This window comes from Benincasa hispida, chromosome 1, assembly GCF_009727055.1.
Source record: "Benincasa hispida cultivar B227 chromosome 1, ASM972705v1, whole genome shotgun sequence".
In the NCBI taxonomy this organism is placed as follows: Eukaryota; Viridiplantae; Streptophyta; class Magnoliopsida; order Cucurbitales; family Cucurbitaceae; genus Benincasa; species Benincasa hispida.
This window is the reverse complement of record NC_052349.1, coordinates 14559547-14578012: the sequence shown is the minus strand read 5'-3', so window position 1 is coordinate 14578012 and position 18466 is coordinate 14559547. Positions and strand designations below refer to the sequence as shown.

Below are 18466 nucleotides of genomic sequence, written 5' to 3'. Positions count from 1 at the left end.
CATCCTAGAGATAGGATATGATTGAATGCGGACACCTTGCTTTCATGCATTTTGCATCATCGCATAGGACAAAAGTAGAGACTTAAGAATAAGCTCTATGGACACTTTGCGTTCAACACATGCATCCTAGAATTAGGAGCACCGCATTTACATTGGAAAATGACTTTCCGTGTATGGTTGTAACATGATCGCATAGTCTGACGCTGACTAAGGGTCCGTTGCGGCCACTCTTAAGGGTTGCAATGAAAACATCTATGCATTTTATCCATTTTCCCACACATTTATTTCATGTCACTGTTTGTCGCATCTCTACCTTTCATGCATATTTTCATTGTTATCTGTTAGATAGGAGTAGGAGTAGGATTAATTAACAACAACCTTATCTGTTAGATAGGAGTAGGATAGGAATTAATTTAACAACAACCCATCCATTCTTTTATTTTTATATCGCCGCATGCACAATCATCACAAACATATAGTTACAAGTCCCTATGTTCGACCTCGGATTACCCTCAACTCTCTCCTCCTTAAATTTAGGGCAAAATATTTTTTCCCACTGGAACATGGTTTTATCTTCCAAACGGGTTTACCAATAAAAACTAGAGAGGAAACTTGACGTTCATGTTAATTATCCCTTTAAGTAACCGTCCTTCACTCTAATCGGCGGTGTTATTAGATGAAGAAAGACGTCTCTAATTATACAAGAATTTAATATAAAATTACTTATTATAAAATTAAATATGATAACCAATTTACCCATATGTATTTAAACTATAGTTTTATAATTTTTGCAATCTCATTAAACATTAACAAACCATTAGTTCTTTTTCTATTTGTGTTTAGGCGGCTAGGCAAGTGCATACTTAATGGTTCCATTCACATTACATTTGGTGGCGCATTTTACTTTATGTGTGAGCTGAATAATCATAGTGCTTACATTAATCCTCCACTTGATGTATCTTGTAATACATCACACCAATTATATACATATAATTTGAATTTCCTCTTGCTTAATTGTATAAGCCACAACTCTTCGAAACAGCTAACTCCCCAATGGCAATTCTGATTTCATATACACAACTTTGAAATTTCTTCAGGAATTGACAGCTTGACCACTACAACAGGTGAAATGCATCCCCTTATGGTAACTTGTGTGTTAGCTTTTGTGTTGCGATTTATATATTTAATATTTTATAAATATATATTTATAATATATAAAATAACTTATTTATATGTATGTTTATAATGTATACCATAGACTTATGGTATTGTGAGCCCAATATTGAATTTATAAATTCTAAATTTAAGCCCGAAAGTTAGGCCCAAACTTAAAAAAGTAAAAGAAAAAAATGAGGAATCCCCGCGGGGAATTAGTAAGGGAATCCCTGCGGGGAAACGGGGAATGGGGCCCCGGGGGACCCTAATGGGGGGATAGGGGACCGAAATTCCCCCACGGGGCCAGGGATGGGGGACCCTCCCTCGCCCCACCCCGGCCTCGTTGCCAATCCTAATATACAAGACATTAATAAATATAACTCTTTACATTTACCTAAGTAATGTTATGCATCATGCTTTTCCAATTTCATATATTTAACATATCAAAATATATTAAATAGCTCATGGAATCATATCTACATAATGCATTAAAACCATACATTATAACACTTATAACATATTAAAAATGCATGAACATGCTTAACCTATGGTGGGATTTATCTAAATGACATCCATAGAGCATTTAATAGCAAATGAACCGGTAATTTAGCCCCTAGAATAAAATAAAGCAAAAAATTACAATAATTATGCTAATTTTATCCTAAAATATGCTTCTGTCGCTCCAGAACTAACTTGAACCACTTCGAACTAGATCCCAAAACCACGAACCAAGCAAACCTAGTGAAAAATCGGACCAAACCACCCTGGACTGCAACTGAAATGCGCGCAACGTAGCCCTAGTGTCGCATTGTCGTAGCGTTGCAACACCGTAAGCAACATTGCTACGCTGCGACACTAGAATGCATTTCTGGGTAGTTTCTTCGATTGTTCTTTGTTTTGGCCAAAATTGGTCTCGATCCCTAATTCTAGATACAGACTTATAGAAGACTCGAATTTCATGATTATATGCCCAAAAATGCAGGGACTTTTACAATTTGATCGAATAGAAAAACATGAAAATTTACGGCCATAAACTACTGTTTGTTTGTAAAAAATTACATTCACAATGCAATTAATCCCACAAAAAACCCAGTGTAAATTTCAAAAACATAAATTAATACTATGAGATGGCTCTGCTACTAATCGTAGGGTTGGTTGAAAGCCCTAACGTAATGGAAGAATATAGGACCATTACTCGTTATTAATTTTAGGTATTCTAAAATACCAGTACATTGCAAAATTTAGAAACATTACAAAGACCAAAAAAATATAGCCCATTGTAAAATAAAACCTAAGTAAGCATGCATAATATTAATTTTATAGAGAAAGAGAACAAAACTTTCTTTTGTGGAATCAAAAATCCAATTCTCCAATTTGATTGAAATCAACACCACCACAAGGTTACAATCCTATTTCCTGAGAATCTTGAGGTGTGGTTTGTGGAGACCAATAATAATTGGGAAATGAGAAGGAGAATTTGAGAGGACAAAAGTATAGAACAATTTTGTATCTTGTATGTTGTATGTGATCAAAATCACAGAGTGCCTTTGATCAAAAGAGAGAGGAACGTTGGATTACCCATGTTTCAGATAACTCCCCTATGTGGGAGTTATCTATTAAATTAATTAAATTAATAATTAATTAAATCTAATTTAATTAATGATTTCATTTAAATTATATTAAATGAAACATCTCTCACATAACCTATAGTTTTAATTAAATTAATTAAATTAAATAATTATTTAATTCTCCAATTAAATAATTACTAAACGAATTATCAAATATTTAATTTTGCCTACATTTGAATCATATTCAATTGTATTTATCTCATAACCTATAGTTTTAATGTGCATCAAATACAAATTATTTTTAATCTATAGTTTTAATTGAATCTAATTCATATTAAATTAATATTTGAACTCTTTCAAATATTTAATTCTCCATAAATTAATTTCGAATCATATCCAAAATTAAATTTATATTATAAAATTTAAATAAAATATAAACTTTATATTATAATGTATCATTATACATTGTATTATTTCCCTAAGTGAATTTGAACATTTCAAACTCAATTCAAGACATAGTTACCTCAATTCCCTTTACGAGCTATGAAGAAGATGAAGGAACTCTTAAACAAGAGTACCTATAAGCGGAAGCTGATCTTTCGAATTTCATTGTGACAGAATTTCCACACACACATTCTAACATATAGATATGCATTGTAAACACTAATTACTGGCATGCTTTAACAAATAAAAACAAGAAACCGAGAAAACGTACCAGTTGAAGACTTTCTTCAATCAAATTCGGTCCAACGTGAACGAACTCCTTTTGTTTCAATTCGTTTGGAAAATAGTCGCCTAGCAGCATCACAATCGTCTATACGATCAGCAGCGCATGAACAACAAACAACCGGGGACGACACCACCACTCAAAGCCCTCAGTATTCTCGAAGTGAGAATCTAAAGGGTAGACTTTGATGAAATTGGTAGAGGGGAGGCGGAAAAGTGATCGTGTACTACGAACAAGCAAGTGGGAGAAAGGAGAAGACTATCATATAGTTGGGTGCTTGTCGTTTAGATCGGGGTACACGATCGTGTAGGTATTGCTAAGCGATCATCTATCAAAAGGTAAGTGATCGTTTAGTTCCACTCGGCGAGTTGAGCGATCGTTTAGTTCAGCTCGGTGCGCTGAGCGATCGTCTAGTAAACGTAAGCGATCATTTAGATAATCGCGGATGATCGTTTAGCTACGCGGGTGTGCGATCGTTTAGGAAGGCGAGCGCTATCGTATAGGCTCTCAATACTAAGCGATTGAAGGCTTTCACACCGTGAGCGAATTTTTGGATATCTCTTACAAAATGAAAACAATTTTCATTTTATTCTTCAGTTACAAGAACTGAATTGAACTTCCCACATTCACACGTATTCGGAGAAAAACTCGACCAATTATCTCATAACCGCCTAATTAATTAATTAATGAATATAATCATATTGTATTCTTAACCTATCATTTAATATCATATATCAACTATAGTGTTTTCTTTTCTACTTGATATAAATCATATTTATATCCAATTTCCTCCAAAATAATGTATCTCATACATTTAGTCAATCATATCATATATAATTAACTAGTTCAATTATATCATATATAATCGAACTCCGTCTTGTCAATTTGAACATTTCAAACTGACCCAAAAACTGATTCTCAACTTTTATCCAAGCTACTAAGGGGACCTTATGAACCTATGGCTCGAAGCTCCAACGATATGTGAATAACTGGCTAAACTCTTTAGCCACGAGATCCACCATCCGTTAACTGTCAGGTATTCCACTAAAGACCGACAACTGAACTCTTCTTATCACAGATATATTTTTGTGTCCATTGGATATAACCAATCATGAGTACGATAATCCTTCACAGATGCTCGTAAGTACATCTGAGCCAATTTACCATTTTGCCCCTGTAGTTACATCGCACTCATTAAGTACCACTGATCCCTCTAATGAACAATACAATATAGTCCAACTATGTGTGAACACCTGAGAAGGTGTGTGGCGCCATATCGTTCAAGCCCTAGAATCAGCCCTTAAGGGAGCTATCTTTCTACTTACCTCTACTTCAGGGAAATAGTGAATTCCATCTTGTATAGCTGAGTTCCCAGCTCCCAAATCAGAGGAATCCCCAAAGCGATAAGTTTGAGTCGGCGGCCTAGCCACTCACACCCGTGCAAACCAAAGGACCGCCCTCAATGGAAGAAGTTCCTAACTCACTTAGGATTGAGGTCATGTTACCTATGGTCATCCTAGTGAAGTGAAGTCTCTGTCATGAACGGTGTTATATAACGAGACGTTAACACTTCGTGGTTAGGTCTTATACAAACTCTTTGTATAGGACGCCCCCGCTAGCATGTCCCCTACACAAATGATCAGGATCAGACCATCTGTGATAAGTCACAATACTTGTAACTATTCCATAAAGCGGGTCCCATCCATAGCATTACCAGGATAAGGTTTTCCTCCTATATCCATATACTACATACCATTTTGGTTATCACTTAAGACATGATCCACTTGTATGTCACCATATACATGCTTAAGTTACATAAAAACAACCAGGGATTTTAGTTTATTGGTTTGTGGTAAAGCAAATAAAACAACCATATGAGCAAAATCAATAAGTGAAGTAAATATCATATATTATATATCACAAGCATTTGTACAAATTGTTTACAAACTACAGAACATGAGAATTTAGGGCATCAACCCCAATAGAGGACCTCATGAACCTACAGATCAAAAGCTTCAACGATATGAGATTAATTGACTAAATTCATTAACCAAATGAATCAATATTCGTTAACTATTGGTACACTCCATTAAAGACCCACAACTGTACTTTTTTCACTGTAGATATATTTCTGTGTCCACGGACATAGACAAATAACAACAAGTCAATCCTTCACAAGTGTTCGTAACATCAATTAGATCAAATTACTATTTACCCTTGGGCTACCTTTGTATTCTTAAGTACTAGTGCTTCTCTAATGAACAACCTATTTATGGTCCAATTATTAAACATAAACCCCTCTTGGGCCAATGAGAGAGTAGGGCCTTTTGTTTAAGTCCTTGAGATACCACTTAAAGGAACACTTATCTACTTACCTTAAGATCGGGAAGGAGTGAAATTCATCTTGTATTATTATGTTCCCAGCTCCTCACTCGGTCTTGTCCCCAAAATGGTAGGCTTATTGAGTTGGCGAATTGGCCATTCTCACTCACACAAATCAAAGGACAATCCCTCGTGAATAGAAGTTCATAATATACTCCGGATTAAGACTAAGTTTCTTAGGTCATCCTACTGAAATAGAAACGTAACTAGTCAACGGTGTTACATCTAGTGGTTACTATTTCGCGATATGATCTTATACAAACTCATTGCATAAGTTACCTCCACTTGCATGTCACCTATACAAATGCATTGGATCATTACATTTGTATCAAATACAAAGTGGGCCATATTCTTATACTATAGTGTCACCATGATAAGGTACAGACCCTTTTAGCTGTATCTTGAACATTGATCCTTGTATGTCTCCACATATAGTTCAAGACTTATAAGACAGCCTAGGATGTTAGTTTATTGGATTTAGGGTTATTAAGACAAAACGAATATAACACAATCAATAACACTTATTGAAATAACATCGATAACTTTTTATTGGTGATAGTCAATTATTTACATTGATTATCTACGAGTTTTAGGGCATGAAACCCAACAAGATTCACATAGAGATTTACAAATTGATTAGGATTTGTGAGAATATGTTTAAATGGTTAAATTTGCTAAGTGCTTATGATGCTAAAAAAGTTAACTAAGGGGTGCTAACTTATGTTTCAGGCCAAGTTGAGATTGGGAAAGCTTACAAGCCCTTGAGAGCTAACTAAGTACCTATGAGTAACAATGTGCTTTTAAAATTAAAGACTTTGAATGTTTAAAGCATAGTTTTCCTTCAAAGCATAGTTTTCTTGAAATGATTTACTTGATGACTGCCATGACTTTAAGTATGTCACACCCCTCCCAGATTACCCTTTTAATCTAAAAGAGGATATGACCACGGTAGTTACTAGCCCTGCTGCTAGCACCTACCACTTTACCCCTCTAATCTAAATGCCAACCTGATAAACATTAATAATGTATGCATATGGTATGCTTCCTTAAGATTCTACAAAATATTATATAAACACATGCATACAGCCATGATATGACATCTAAAGGGAGAAACATTCACAGATGAGCCCAAACATCTCTAACAAAGCCCTAGTCCCTCTCAAAACATGTGTACATAAATAGATCATCAACCTAAGTCTTCTTAATAAGTCGAGTCTTTAGGTGGCAAGAAGCAGCAGGATCACCCCGGAGGAATCTGATCGCTACCTGAGAAAGGAAAACACAGAAATTCCGTGAGCTTAAAGCCCAGTGAGTGACTATAAAATCGTATAACATTATGCATTACATTACTGTAAACATGTAAATATATTAATAAGTGTTTCAAGCAATTGTCTCTAAATGTAGCTTTAAAATATTCTTAGATATCATCAAACATCATTATTTCCTAGTTGAGAACGAGCCTAAATGCTCTAGCTCCCAACGTTTATTATCGACCAAGAGACCCATACTTCGGCTCTCATTCAGAACTGCCTACGTGCACGTGGCCATACTAAGTACCGTCATACCTTAGGTACTTCCGCTCAGATACCTTCTCAAACCTATCATTCAGTATCGAGCTACTAAGATACCTTTTCAAATGTCCTTCGGTATCAAGTTGATCAGGTACCTTCTCAAACGTCCTTCGGTACTGGGGTATTTTGTATCATCAAATTAAGTTCTGTTGCCTACCATCTACACAAGAACTCATTCTCTCATAGCCTTCCTCTAGGAAGCATATTTTAACATTAGAACTTAACTATTGTAATGACTACATGACATACCTTGGCATGTGCTACACATATACAAGCCGGGGAACATGCGTTAAGTTATTCTCCATCTATTTGTTGCTTGAGAAAGTATAAATTCATCACTAATGTCATTGTAACTTACTTGATTTTATATGCATAAGTACTGGAGACATTAATTCACTTAGTCACTCACCGCTCGTCAAGCTCTTAATGGTTTATACGCTTCTTCTAGCTCTTCTTGGCTTGAAAGGACATAATTCCCGGTTAAACTACTTAGAATTCTTAGTAAAATACTTCAATTAATTCATTTATTAAAGGAACTTTCATCAATAAAGACAGCTTTACTGGCGAGATCCCCATGAGCGAGATCAACGAGATCCTTTAGAGTGATACCAGCGAGATCCTCTAGAGCGAGATTAAGCTTTTCCTAGCAAACTTTCATCCTAGCGATACTCACCTTACCTGCAATACTCAGCCTAGTTCCTAGCGAGATTTCCTTCTAGAGCGAGATCAACGAGATTTCCTTTATAAGCGAGATCCTCATCACCATATCTCACTATAACTCCCACTGTGAACTGGTTGTTTGTTCATCCCAAGCAGCTGTCTGCTTATGCATCGATTCCCTATTATAACTTTAAAAATTCATAACTCAAAATCCATAGCTCTTTTCAAGAAACTTCCTTCTACCTTAAAATTTCAGCTAAACATTCCTTGTGGTTTGACCTGGAACTTTCAATCTTCACTTCGAGCCCTGATTAACCCAAGATTCTACCTCCTCTGTATTTTCTTCACTTTTTGTTCTTCTTCTTATGCAATCTTCCTCCGGCAAGATAGCCTCACAAACTAGATGCTCCCAGTTTTCGAATGGCACCGATTTCACTAAATTTGCTCATGTCAATTGCCGAAACCATGCTTTTGAAGTTCTTCTTCCAAAAACTTCCCACCGCCTCCAGAGTTCAAGGGTTAACTGCCACGTCACCCTTCATTTAATATGTTTTTCCTTCCCTTCCATCGTAACTCCTATAAACAAACATGAATTGCTTCTTAGTAAATATATAATATAACATTTCTTTGGCTAAACAAGCTTATCTAGGAAACCTAGAGTTCGGGGTTTACAATCATCCCCCCTTAAAAGAAATTTCATCCTCGAAATTTACTGGATATGTCATTTGAAGAGTTGAGGATATCTCTTCCTCATTTGCTCTTCAGGTTCCCAGGTAGCTTCCTCGATTCCATGATTATGAGCACCTTCACCAAAGGAATCGTCTTATTTCTGAGTACCTGATCTTTCCTGTCCAAAATCTCGATGGCCTCTTCCTCGTAAGATAAATCTTCTTGAGATGTATCGGTTGTGTTGCTAGTTATGTGCATCAGACACGTATTTCCTTAGCATCGACACATGAAATACGTCGTGAATATGAGCTAGCTCCATCGGCAACTGCAACCTATAAGCTGCTGGACTAACCCGTTCCACAATTTCATATGGTCCGATGTACTGTGGACTCAACTTCCCTTTTCTCCCAAACCAGAGAATTCCTTTCCATGGGGATAACTGAAGAAATACCCGTTCTCTGAGTTCTCTTCTTCGCTTATCGGCGTAGCTCTTCTGTTTATCGCGAGCCGCCTTAAGATTATCCCTGACAAGTTTCACATTCTCTGTTGTTTGTTGAACCAATTCTGGACCCAATAATTGTCGTTCTCCGACTTTGTTCCAGCATACTGGGGTCCTGCAAGATCGGCCGTACAATGCTTCATAGGGAGCCATTCCGATAATAGAATGGTAGTTATTGTTGTATGCAATTCAATCAACGGTAAGTGTGTGTCCCAACTTCCTTTAAATTGTAATACACATAACATATCTTCCAGTGTCAGTATAGTTCTTCCCGACTGTCCATCTGTTTATGGATGAAAAAGCGTACTGAAATGCAATTTAGTGCCCATAGCCTTCTGTAAACTAGGCCAAAATTTTGAAGTGAACCTCGAGTCCCGGTCTGACACTATCGACATTGGAGCTCTATATTGACTGATTATCCTATCCATATAAATCTTAGCTAGACGGTCTAGTGTAAAAGTAACTTTTACTGGTATAAACTTGGCCGTCTTCGTTAGTCTATTGACTATTACCCAAATGGCATCATATCCTGAGGGTGTCTTAGGCAATCCAAATAGAAAGTCCATTGTCACATGCTCCCACTTCGACTCAGGCACTGGAAGTGGATTGAGTAATTCTGCTGGTCTTTGTCTCTCAGGTTTTACTTGTTGATAGACTATACATCGGTCCACATATTCTGCTATGTCTCTCTTTATCCTAGGCCACCTGTACGACTTCTTCAAATTTCTTTACATCTTGGTGCTACCTGGATTCATGGCATAAGTGGAACTATGTGCTTCCTCTAGAATGGCTTGTTTAAGCTGTAACTTGTTAGGCACACACATTCTCCCCTCATTTTCTAGTACATTGTTTGTTCCCAGTTGAAAGTCAACCCTAATACCCTTACTTACATCATCAGCAATCTTCTGAAGATCAGGGTCTTCCAATTGATCTTGCTTAAGGTTTTCTACTAAGGTCGGCCTTATCTGAAAAGTAGCTATCATTCCTCCTGATGATTCCACTGGTAAGGTGGTTCTGGAATTCTTGAATTCCTGCAATAGCATTCCTCTTATTGAACCAATAATGGCCTTGGGAACCAATTATGCATGAACTTCCCCTCTCATTCCCAAAATCTTATGCTCTGATACCAACTTGTCACACCCCCTCCCAGATTACCCTTTTAATCTAAAAGAGGATATGACCGCGGTAGTTACTAGCCCTGTTGCCAGCACCTACCACCTTAGCCCTCTAATCTAAATGCCAACCTGGTAAACATTAATAATGTATGCATATGGTATGCCTTCTTAAGATTCTACAAAATATTATATAAACACATGCATACAGCCATGATATGACATATAAGGGGAGAAACATTCACAGATGAGCCCAAACATCTTTAACAAAGCCCTAGTTCCTCTCAAAACATGTGAACATAAATAGATCATCAACCTAAGTCTTCTTAATAAGCCGAGTATTTAGGTGGAAAGCAGCAGCAAGATCAACCCGGAGGAATCTGACTGCTACCTGAGAAAAGAAAACACAGAAATTCCGTGAGCTTAAAGCCTAGTGAGTGGCTATAAAATCATATAACATTATGCATTACATTACTGTAAACATGTAAATATATTAATAAGTGTTTCAAGCAATTGTCTCTAAATGTACCTTTAAACCATTCTTAGATATCATCTAACATCATTATTTCCTAGTTGAGAATGAGCCTAAATGCTCTAGCTCACAATGTTTATTACCGACCAAGAGACCCATACTTCGGCCTCTCATTCAGAACTGCCTACGTGCATGTGGCCATACTACGTACTGTCATACCTTAGGTACTTCCACTCAGATACCTTCTTAAACCCGTTCTTCAGTATTGAGCTACTAAGATAATTTTGATGCAGATCTTATGTTATGAACCCTGGTCTATGACTATGTAAGTAATGCTTGTGAAATGGTGAATCTAATTAAGCAGCTATATAAGTTATGATTGCCTTTGAGTCTGGAGTTTGAGATGACTGTAAATATACACATATACTTGTTTATCATGTTATACAAAGGCGAGGAAACAAGTTACAGGTAGTAGATAGGCAATGGGTGTCATAAGAGAGTTGACATCTGTTGTCTTCACATCTCTTTCCAGTTTAAGAGGGTAACCTAGGAAGGGGTGTGACATTATATTTTCTTAATGAAATATATTGAAGTTTATTAAATTTTCATTTTTATTATTTTTAATTAAATTGATATTATAAATTTTTAAGCAGCTATGTAAGTTATGCTTGTGAAATGGTGAATCTAATTAAGCAGCTATATAAGTTATGATTACCTCTGAGTTTGGAGTTTGAGATGACGGTAAATATACATATATACTTATTTATCAGGTTATACAAAGGCGAGGAAATAGGTTATAGGTAGTAGATAGGCAATGTGTGTCATAAGAGGGTTGACATTTACTGTCTTCACATCTCTTTTCAAGTTAAGAGGATAGCTTAGGAGGGAGTGTGACATTATATTTTCTTAATGAAATATTGTTGAAATTTATTAAATTTTCATTTTTATTATTTTTAATTAAATTGATATTATAAAGTTTTATATTGTATTTAATTTTCTTTAAAAATTTTATTAGTTGTTGTTAACTCTTTTAAAAATTTTATGTTAACTAAAAATTATTATATATCAAAATATATTTTAAAACTAATATTACAAAGTTCACCTATTTTTTGATACAGTAAATCAATAGTTATTGGTCTATTTATATAGATACGTATTTAGGTTGACCTATTGATAAGCTAATTGGACTAACTCATGGGCCCTCCCAATTTTTAAAGGGTGATTGATATCTGGTTTGAGTCGAGCTAGCCTGGTCAAATGTTAGACTTTAGACTGAATTTAAATTGAGCATTGATTAAGCTTAGACCGAACTTGGGATTCAAACCCATTGATGAGGCTGAGATGTAGATGAGTTCCTGACTTTTAAAAAGAGTGGTAGCTAGATACCATATGCATTTTTTACCCGGATGATCTTTTTTTTCCCCCTAAATTCCAAATTGCTTGATCATAGGATGAATATCTACCAAGAGAAGACCATGGAGAGTATTAAGTATGTGCATCATGGGTAAAAAAAGGGTTTATTTTTTAAGGGTAAATATCAATTTATACTCCTAAACTTTGAATGTTGTATCAATTTAAATCCTAAACTAATAATTGTATCAATTTAATCCATGAACTTTCATAAGTATATCAATTTAAATCCCAAACTAATAATTATATCAATTTAAACCGTGACTTTCATAAATGTATCAGTTTAAACCTTGAAGATCTATAAGTGTACCAATTTAAACCCTCCACTAGCTTTTATTTGGATACACATATGAAAGTTTAGAGTTTTAATCGATATACTTATGAAAGTTCAGTGTTTAAATTGATACAATTATTAGTTTAGAATTTAAATTGATATTAACCCTAAAGTTTAAGGTTTAAATAGATTCAACTATTAGTTTAAAGTTTCAATTGATACAACTTCAAAGTTCAAGGATATAAATTGATATTTGTCCTATTTTTTAATAGTATGTAACACCCAATTGTTAATGTAATTCTCATTACCAACTTTTTTTTCATATGAATCCTTTTTAGGAATAGGCCCTTCCCCAAATGACAATGGTTGCCAAGAGGAACTTGAGGTTTCTGATTTTCTTCCAACTCTAGTTGGTTAGCATTCCTTAGTTAAAGATTGTAATCCCTCTACAATCCACTTGGTTTATATGTGTTCTTCTAACTCATCCAATGAACCCCACTAAAAATGAGTATATGATGTTATTATTATTATTATTTTTTTCTCTTTTAGTACAAGTATATCTTGATTTAATATATGAGTTGTCTTTTTCTTGAAAATTCATATCGAAATATAATTATACATTTATCGAAGTTCATGATATATATATAGACAATAAATTGTATTTGGTTTAGTTCAATTTAATTAGGTATAATTTCAAATCTCTCAATAATTTTAAAATTTTCAATTTGATTTCTATAACTTTATTAATCCTTAGTAGCCTCATCTCATACAAAATGTATGAATATAATGAGAGAGATATTTATGAAATTGGACTAAACTAGATAAATCAAATCAAAGAAACCAAATTAAAAAATAAAAGAGTAAATTTCAAACTATAAAATTGAAAATATATTCAAACAATAAAACTTAATTTCTAATGAAGTGTTTTTGGAACCCAAAAAAGAATTGGGACAACACATTATTGTAATTTGAAGAATAAAATTGGCCAATATATAGTAGGCTATCAAATTACACACACATCACATCGCTAATCACTAATTAAGAGTAAGAAAATTAGTAATAACATAACCCAAAACCAATTAGTAATACCATGAAAATAACTTCCGATTCTATAAACCCTTTCGTGATTAAGTTTTGCATAACGACGATCACTAATAAGGTGGCGGCGGCGGCGGAGGAAGCGCTGTCGGTGGTGGCGGCCGATGAGTACACCCAAAGACGCCACAATCAACAGGGTAAGAGTAGAAAGCTTTGCATTCCTCCGGTGAACGTTGCAATGGCCTTTCCGGCAGACAATTTTTCTCGTCATCACTGGCCTGAAGTTTCAGGCACATCGGCGGCTCACTGCAGAAGAAATTATACGAGTAAGTGAAATTCTGCAATTTTGGCAACGAGCAAATACTCGCCGGAATTTCGCCGGATAGTTGGTTATGCGCGACATTTAGCTGCTCCAATCTCATCATTCCAGCCATCGTCTCCGGCAGCGGTCCGACGAGATTGTTGTCACTGACATCGAAGACGGTGAGATTGCTCAACGACCCAATGTCCGGCGGCAAACACCCAATCAACCCACTATTCGTGATTATAATTTCATCGAGTGTGTTATTCATATTGGATAAACTAGAGGGGAGACAGCCATTGATGTTGTTATTAGCAAAAACCAGAACAGAAACAGGGGAATTGCCGATGTTTTCCGGTAGGGAAAATTTGAAAGCGTTGTTGTTGATGAACAGAGCATCGAGTTTCAAGTCAAACAGCTGAGAAGGTAGATCGCCATGGAATTTGTTGAATCGAATATCGAGGAATTTGAGAGCTGGGAGAGAGAGAATTACAGAGGGAAATTCGCCGGAGAAGTCATTGTTGCTGATATCGAGCTCGAAGAGGAGAGTGAGGTATCGGAAGGAATTTGGGATGGTGCCGCAGAAGCGATTGGAGTTGATGTGGAACAGAGCAAGGTCGGTCAGGAGGCCGAGGTCGTCGGGCAGGGTGCCCGAGATGTTGGCATGGTTAAGATCGATCCCAGCGACGGTGAGAATGTCGGGGTCGTCTGGGGCGGGAGCGCAGAAGACGCCGGAGTAGTTGCAGACATTGTGGCCGTACCAATCAGCAGTGAAATTGGTCGGGTCGGCGGTAATAGCATGTTTCCATGCTTGGAGAGTGGAGTAGGCCTTAAGAAGTCTCGGGTTCGGGAGAAATGGCGGTGGTGGCGGTATCGACGGTGAAGTTGCTTGATGGGAAGGTTGGGAGAGGAGGATGAGGATGGAGATGATGAAGAGAGATTTTGAGAGAGGGGAGCTTGAAGTTCTCATTCTGGAGGAGGTTTAATGGAGCATGGTAGTAACAAGAACTATAAGATTGAGTTGATATATATATATATAAACACATTACGGGTAACACTTATCTTAATTTATTATTAAATGGTTAGTTATTGTTTCTTGATTTTTTTTTTTATTAAATCTTAGTTTGATCCCTAAATTTTGAATATTATTTTACTTTGGTCTTTAAACTTTTAAAAATATTTGTGTTTAGTCCATAAACTTTAAGAAAAAATACTTATTGTGATCCTTATTATTAAAATTTTGTTAATTTCTTAACAAAATGACCAAATCACTTATTTTTTAATGATTAAGCTACCAAATAAGTTAACCACACTAAAAAATCTATTGTTTCAATCTTGAATAAGATGGTAAAGTAATTTTGTACATGATCGAAAGATATTTTTCGTTCTAGATTTTGGCTATTCACTATTTTGGTGCATTGGTAGTTGTCATATTATTTCATTTTCATCTTATTCAACACATCTAGATCTAAGAATACATGCCGTCTCATATTTTCGTTTAAGTTTTAACAAAAATTTAATTATAAGAACTAAAATAAACCCTTTCTAAAAATTCAAGGACTAAAACATACGTTTTTAAAAGTTGACCAAAATAGAACAAAATTCAAAGTTCCAAAAATAAAATAGGATAAGGCTAGGTTTTTTTTTTTTTTTTTTTTAAAGTTTGCTTCTTGAGCTTTTTTTTTTTTTTTTTTTTTTTTAAATCTCTATTACAGTTATAATTTACTATATATTTAAGATAGATACTATATTAAGTTTTATTAGATTTTTCCAATTTAGAAATTAATTGACTAGTTCTAAGCAATATCAATCTTACCTACCAATAGAAAAAGAGAGAATGAAAAAATGAAAAGGATAGGCCAAGCAGATCGCTTTTGGTATTTTTATAATATTTTGTTTTAAAATGTTCAACGCATGGCAGTGCGTATTATGTTTAATAAATACATAATTAATTAATTTTTTTCTCTTTTGGTATTTGAGTAAATGAAGAAATTTTAGATAATATTTCTTACCTCACCAAAAACGCGTTTTTAATCAACCTTTGCTGCGTTTAACTTTAATATTCTACACATTACTTTTATAAAAAAAATATATATTATTAATTATTGACAATTTGTTTCATATATTAGGAGGTCAAATCACTTTACATTTACTTGGGGTTGAACTCAAGAAAAAAATGTATTTTTCTATTTAAAGAATAATTATTTTTATTAGTTTTCTTAATATTCAAAATTTAAAACAATTGCATAACTTGAACTTTTCTTATTTTTACATACATTAGCTTTGACATTAACATCAGATTTTAGAAGAGGATTTTGTATTTTGTTTAGTAAGTTCTCTATTTTATTTTGGTTCAATAACATTGATAGAGATTTCAAATTGTAATAGTTGTGAGCTATACTTAAAGTGGTGACTATAGATGGTTGAGTTTTTATTTTATTATTATTATTTTAAAAAACCAGACTACATTTGGATCTTGAATTAACCTTTAAACTACAAATTTGCTAATATATTTCATATATTACACAAACTCAAACTTTTGAATATTACTTTTATAGTCACACAATTACGATTACAAATCACACATTTCCAAACTCAAAAATCACAACATTAAGATTTATCTTAATGTTTTAAGGCAATTAATACAAAAAAAAAAAAAAAAGGAAAATCTATAGATATAATTAAGTTAGAAAATGTCAACATGAGCATTCCAACTGTCAATGAATTTATATTATCAATCTCGAGTTTTGAAGTTCGATTCCAACACATTGTAACAAAGAAAAAGTTAGGAATTGAATTATTTAATTGGAGAGGTAGCTTAAGAGGAGAGAAATTAAGGTTATAATTTCACTTAGTGTGTGGGGGCTAAAATGATTTGCATGGGAAACATAAGGTAGAATGTTGTTGGGTCATTGAAATTCTCAACAAGAAAACAACTCATTAACCCAATGATTTAGACAACCTACTGAGATCCAACACATTCATTTCCTCTTTCAACCCATTTCATGTAGATATTGCATCCACTGTCCCATCAATATTCTTAATTAAAGTTTATATTTAAATTTATGGTTAGGGTTTTATCTTTTTATCATAATTTCTTTGGTGAAAAAAAGTGTAAAATACAATTTTAATCGTATTAACTTTAATTCATTTTGATTCATCTATTTTAAAATGTTCATTCTGTTAACTTAGATTTATTTTAGTCTCTGTATTTTTAATTCTGATTCATTTTAGACATTTAACTTTTTAAAAGTGACACTTTTGATCCGTTTTAAAAGTACAAGAACAAAAAAAAACATTTTTTTTTTGGAGACCAAAATTGCTACCAAAGTAATATTTAAAAAAAAAAAAAGCACATACTTAAGGGGATGGAAGAGGGCAACTCAAAATGGTCTCACCAAACAAAATAAGACTGATAAGTTAGAGTTAAAATGAAGTGTTAGCTCAACTTACAGATAAACCAATGAGAGAGGCATAAATAGATGAGAGCAGAGTCAGGAGAGAAGAACACAGTTGCATGGTCTTTTTCTAAGGTTGCTGTTTGCTAATTCTGATGTGGAATAATTTTGGGTTATTACCACTTGCAGCCTCAAAAGCAAAACATGCTGACAGAATTAAGTTGATATTTAACAACAAAAGTCAAAAAAAGGGAGACATTATGCTTATGGAGAAAGAAACATTAACAAAAAAAGGATAAAGTCTTTTTAAAAGCAAACCAAACCCCAATTAGTAAAATGTTGAAAATATCATGACTTCTCTACATGAACTAATATAATTTTATGTATATACAATGTGCTGTTATTTATATCTTCAAAACAAGTCATTAAAGGACATTTGGGGTGCTAAGTTAGTTATGTCGGTGATTATTATAGTATATGGGTTACAATAATCTGTGTTTGGAGTGCAAACTATTTTAGTTAAGTTAATGAGGACGAGAAAACATGTATGGTAACAAAGATTTGAGATAGTAATCTTGTAGTTCATTGTGGGTTATAACAGTTGCAAACACTAACTATTATAATTAAAAGCCCAAACAATAGGTGGGCTATAATAGCCCACTCCACTAATCAATTAAAGTTGCTGTCCAAAAGTTGTTATTCAATTATGGCTGCTTGCAAACATAACCTTTTGGTCCAAACTAATCGTAGATATAGCATTAACAAAGAAAAAAAATTACAAATATGACCAAATTTGAGTTCGACCCATACAAAAAGACTAAAAAACCCTTTGAAATCTAGTAAGCCCCTTGATTCCACGATCAAACTACACTTCCAATAGACAATGGTTTGGATTCCACGATCCACGTTCAAAATCGATCAGATTCACCTTTCCAAAAATGATCAACGATTTGCCTTTCCATCCATCGATGATTCACATCCATCCTATTTTCATCGTCAATTCGCCATTCAGTGATAGATAGCTTCCATCGTCATTTAATTTCTTCCTTCTTTTTTTTTTTTTGAAAAAACCCTAACCCCATCGATCTTCGTTTACAACCACTACAAGAAAAGTTAGTTTTAGTGGCACACAAAAAGCGTTGCTAAAATCCCAAAAACAACACTAAAGGTATTAACAACGCATAGAAGCACGTCATTGTAGTCGCGTAGCTAAAAGTTTTAGTGACGTTT

At 34.4% G+C, this 18466-nt stretch overlaps 1 protein-coding gene across 1 annotated transcript; it reads right to left on the bottom strand.

The window, feature by feature from the left end:
* Nucleotides 1-13488: 13488 nt before the first annotated feature.
* LOC120091834 (leucine-rich repeat extensin-like protein 6) lies at nucleotides 13489-14831 on the bottom strand. The gene has a single exon (XM_039049979.1). It carries the CDS (start codon nucleotides 14806-14808, stop codon nucleotides 13651-13653), a length of 1158 nt encoding a protein of 385 aa, XP_038905907.1. The 5' UTR covers nucleotides 14809-14831; the 3' UTR covers nucleotides 13489-13650.
* Nucleotides 14832-18466: the final 3635 nt, after the last annotated feature.

Excerpts from the sequence above, each read along its gene's own strand:
- LOC120091834 (XM_039049979.1), bottom strand. The coding sequence starts at position 14,808 with ATGAGAACTTCAAGCTCCCCTCTCTCAAAATCTCTCTTCATCATCTCC.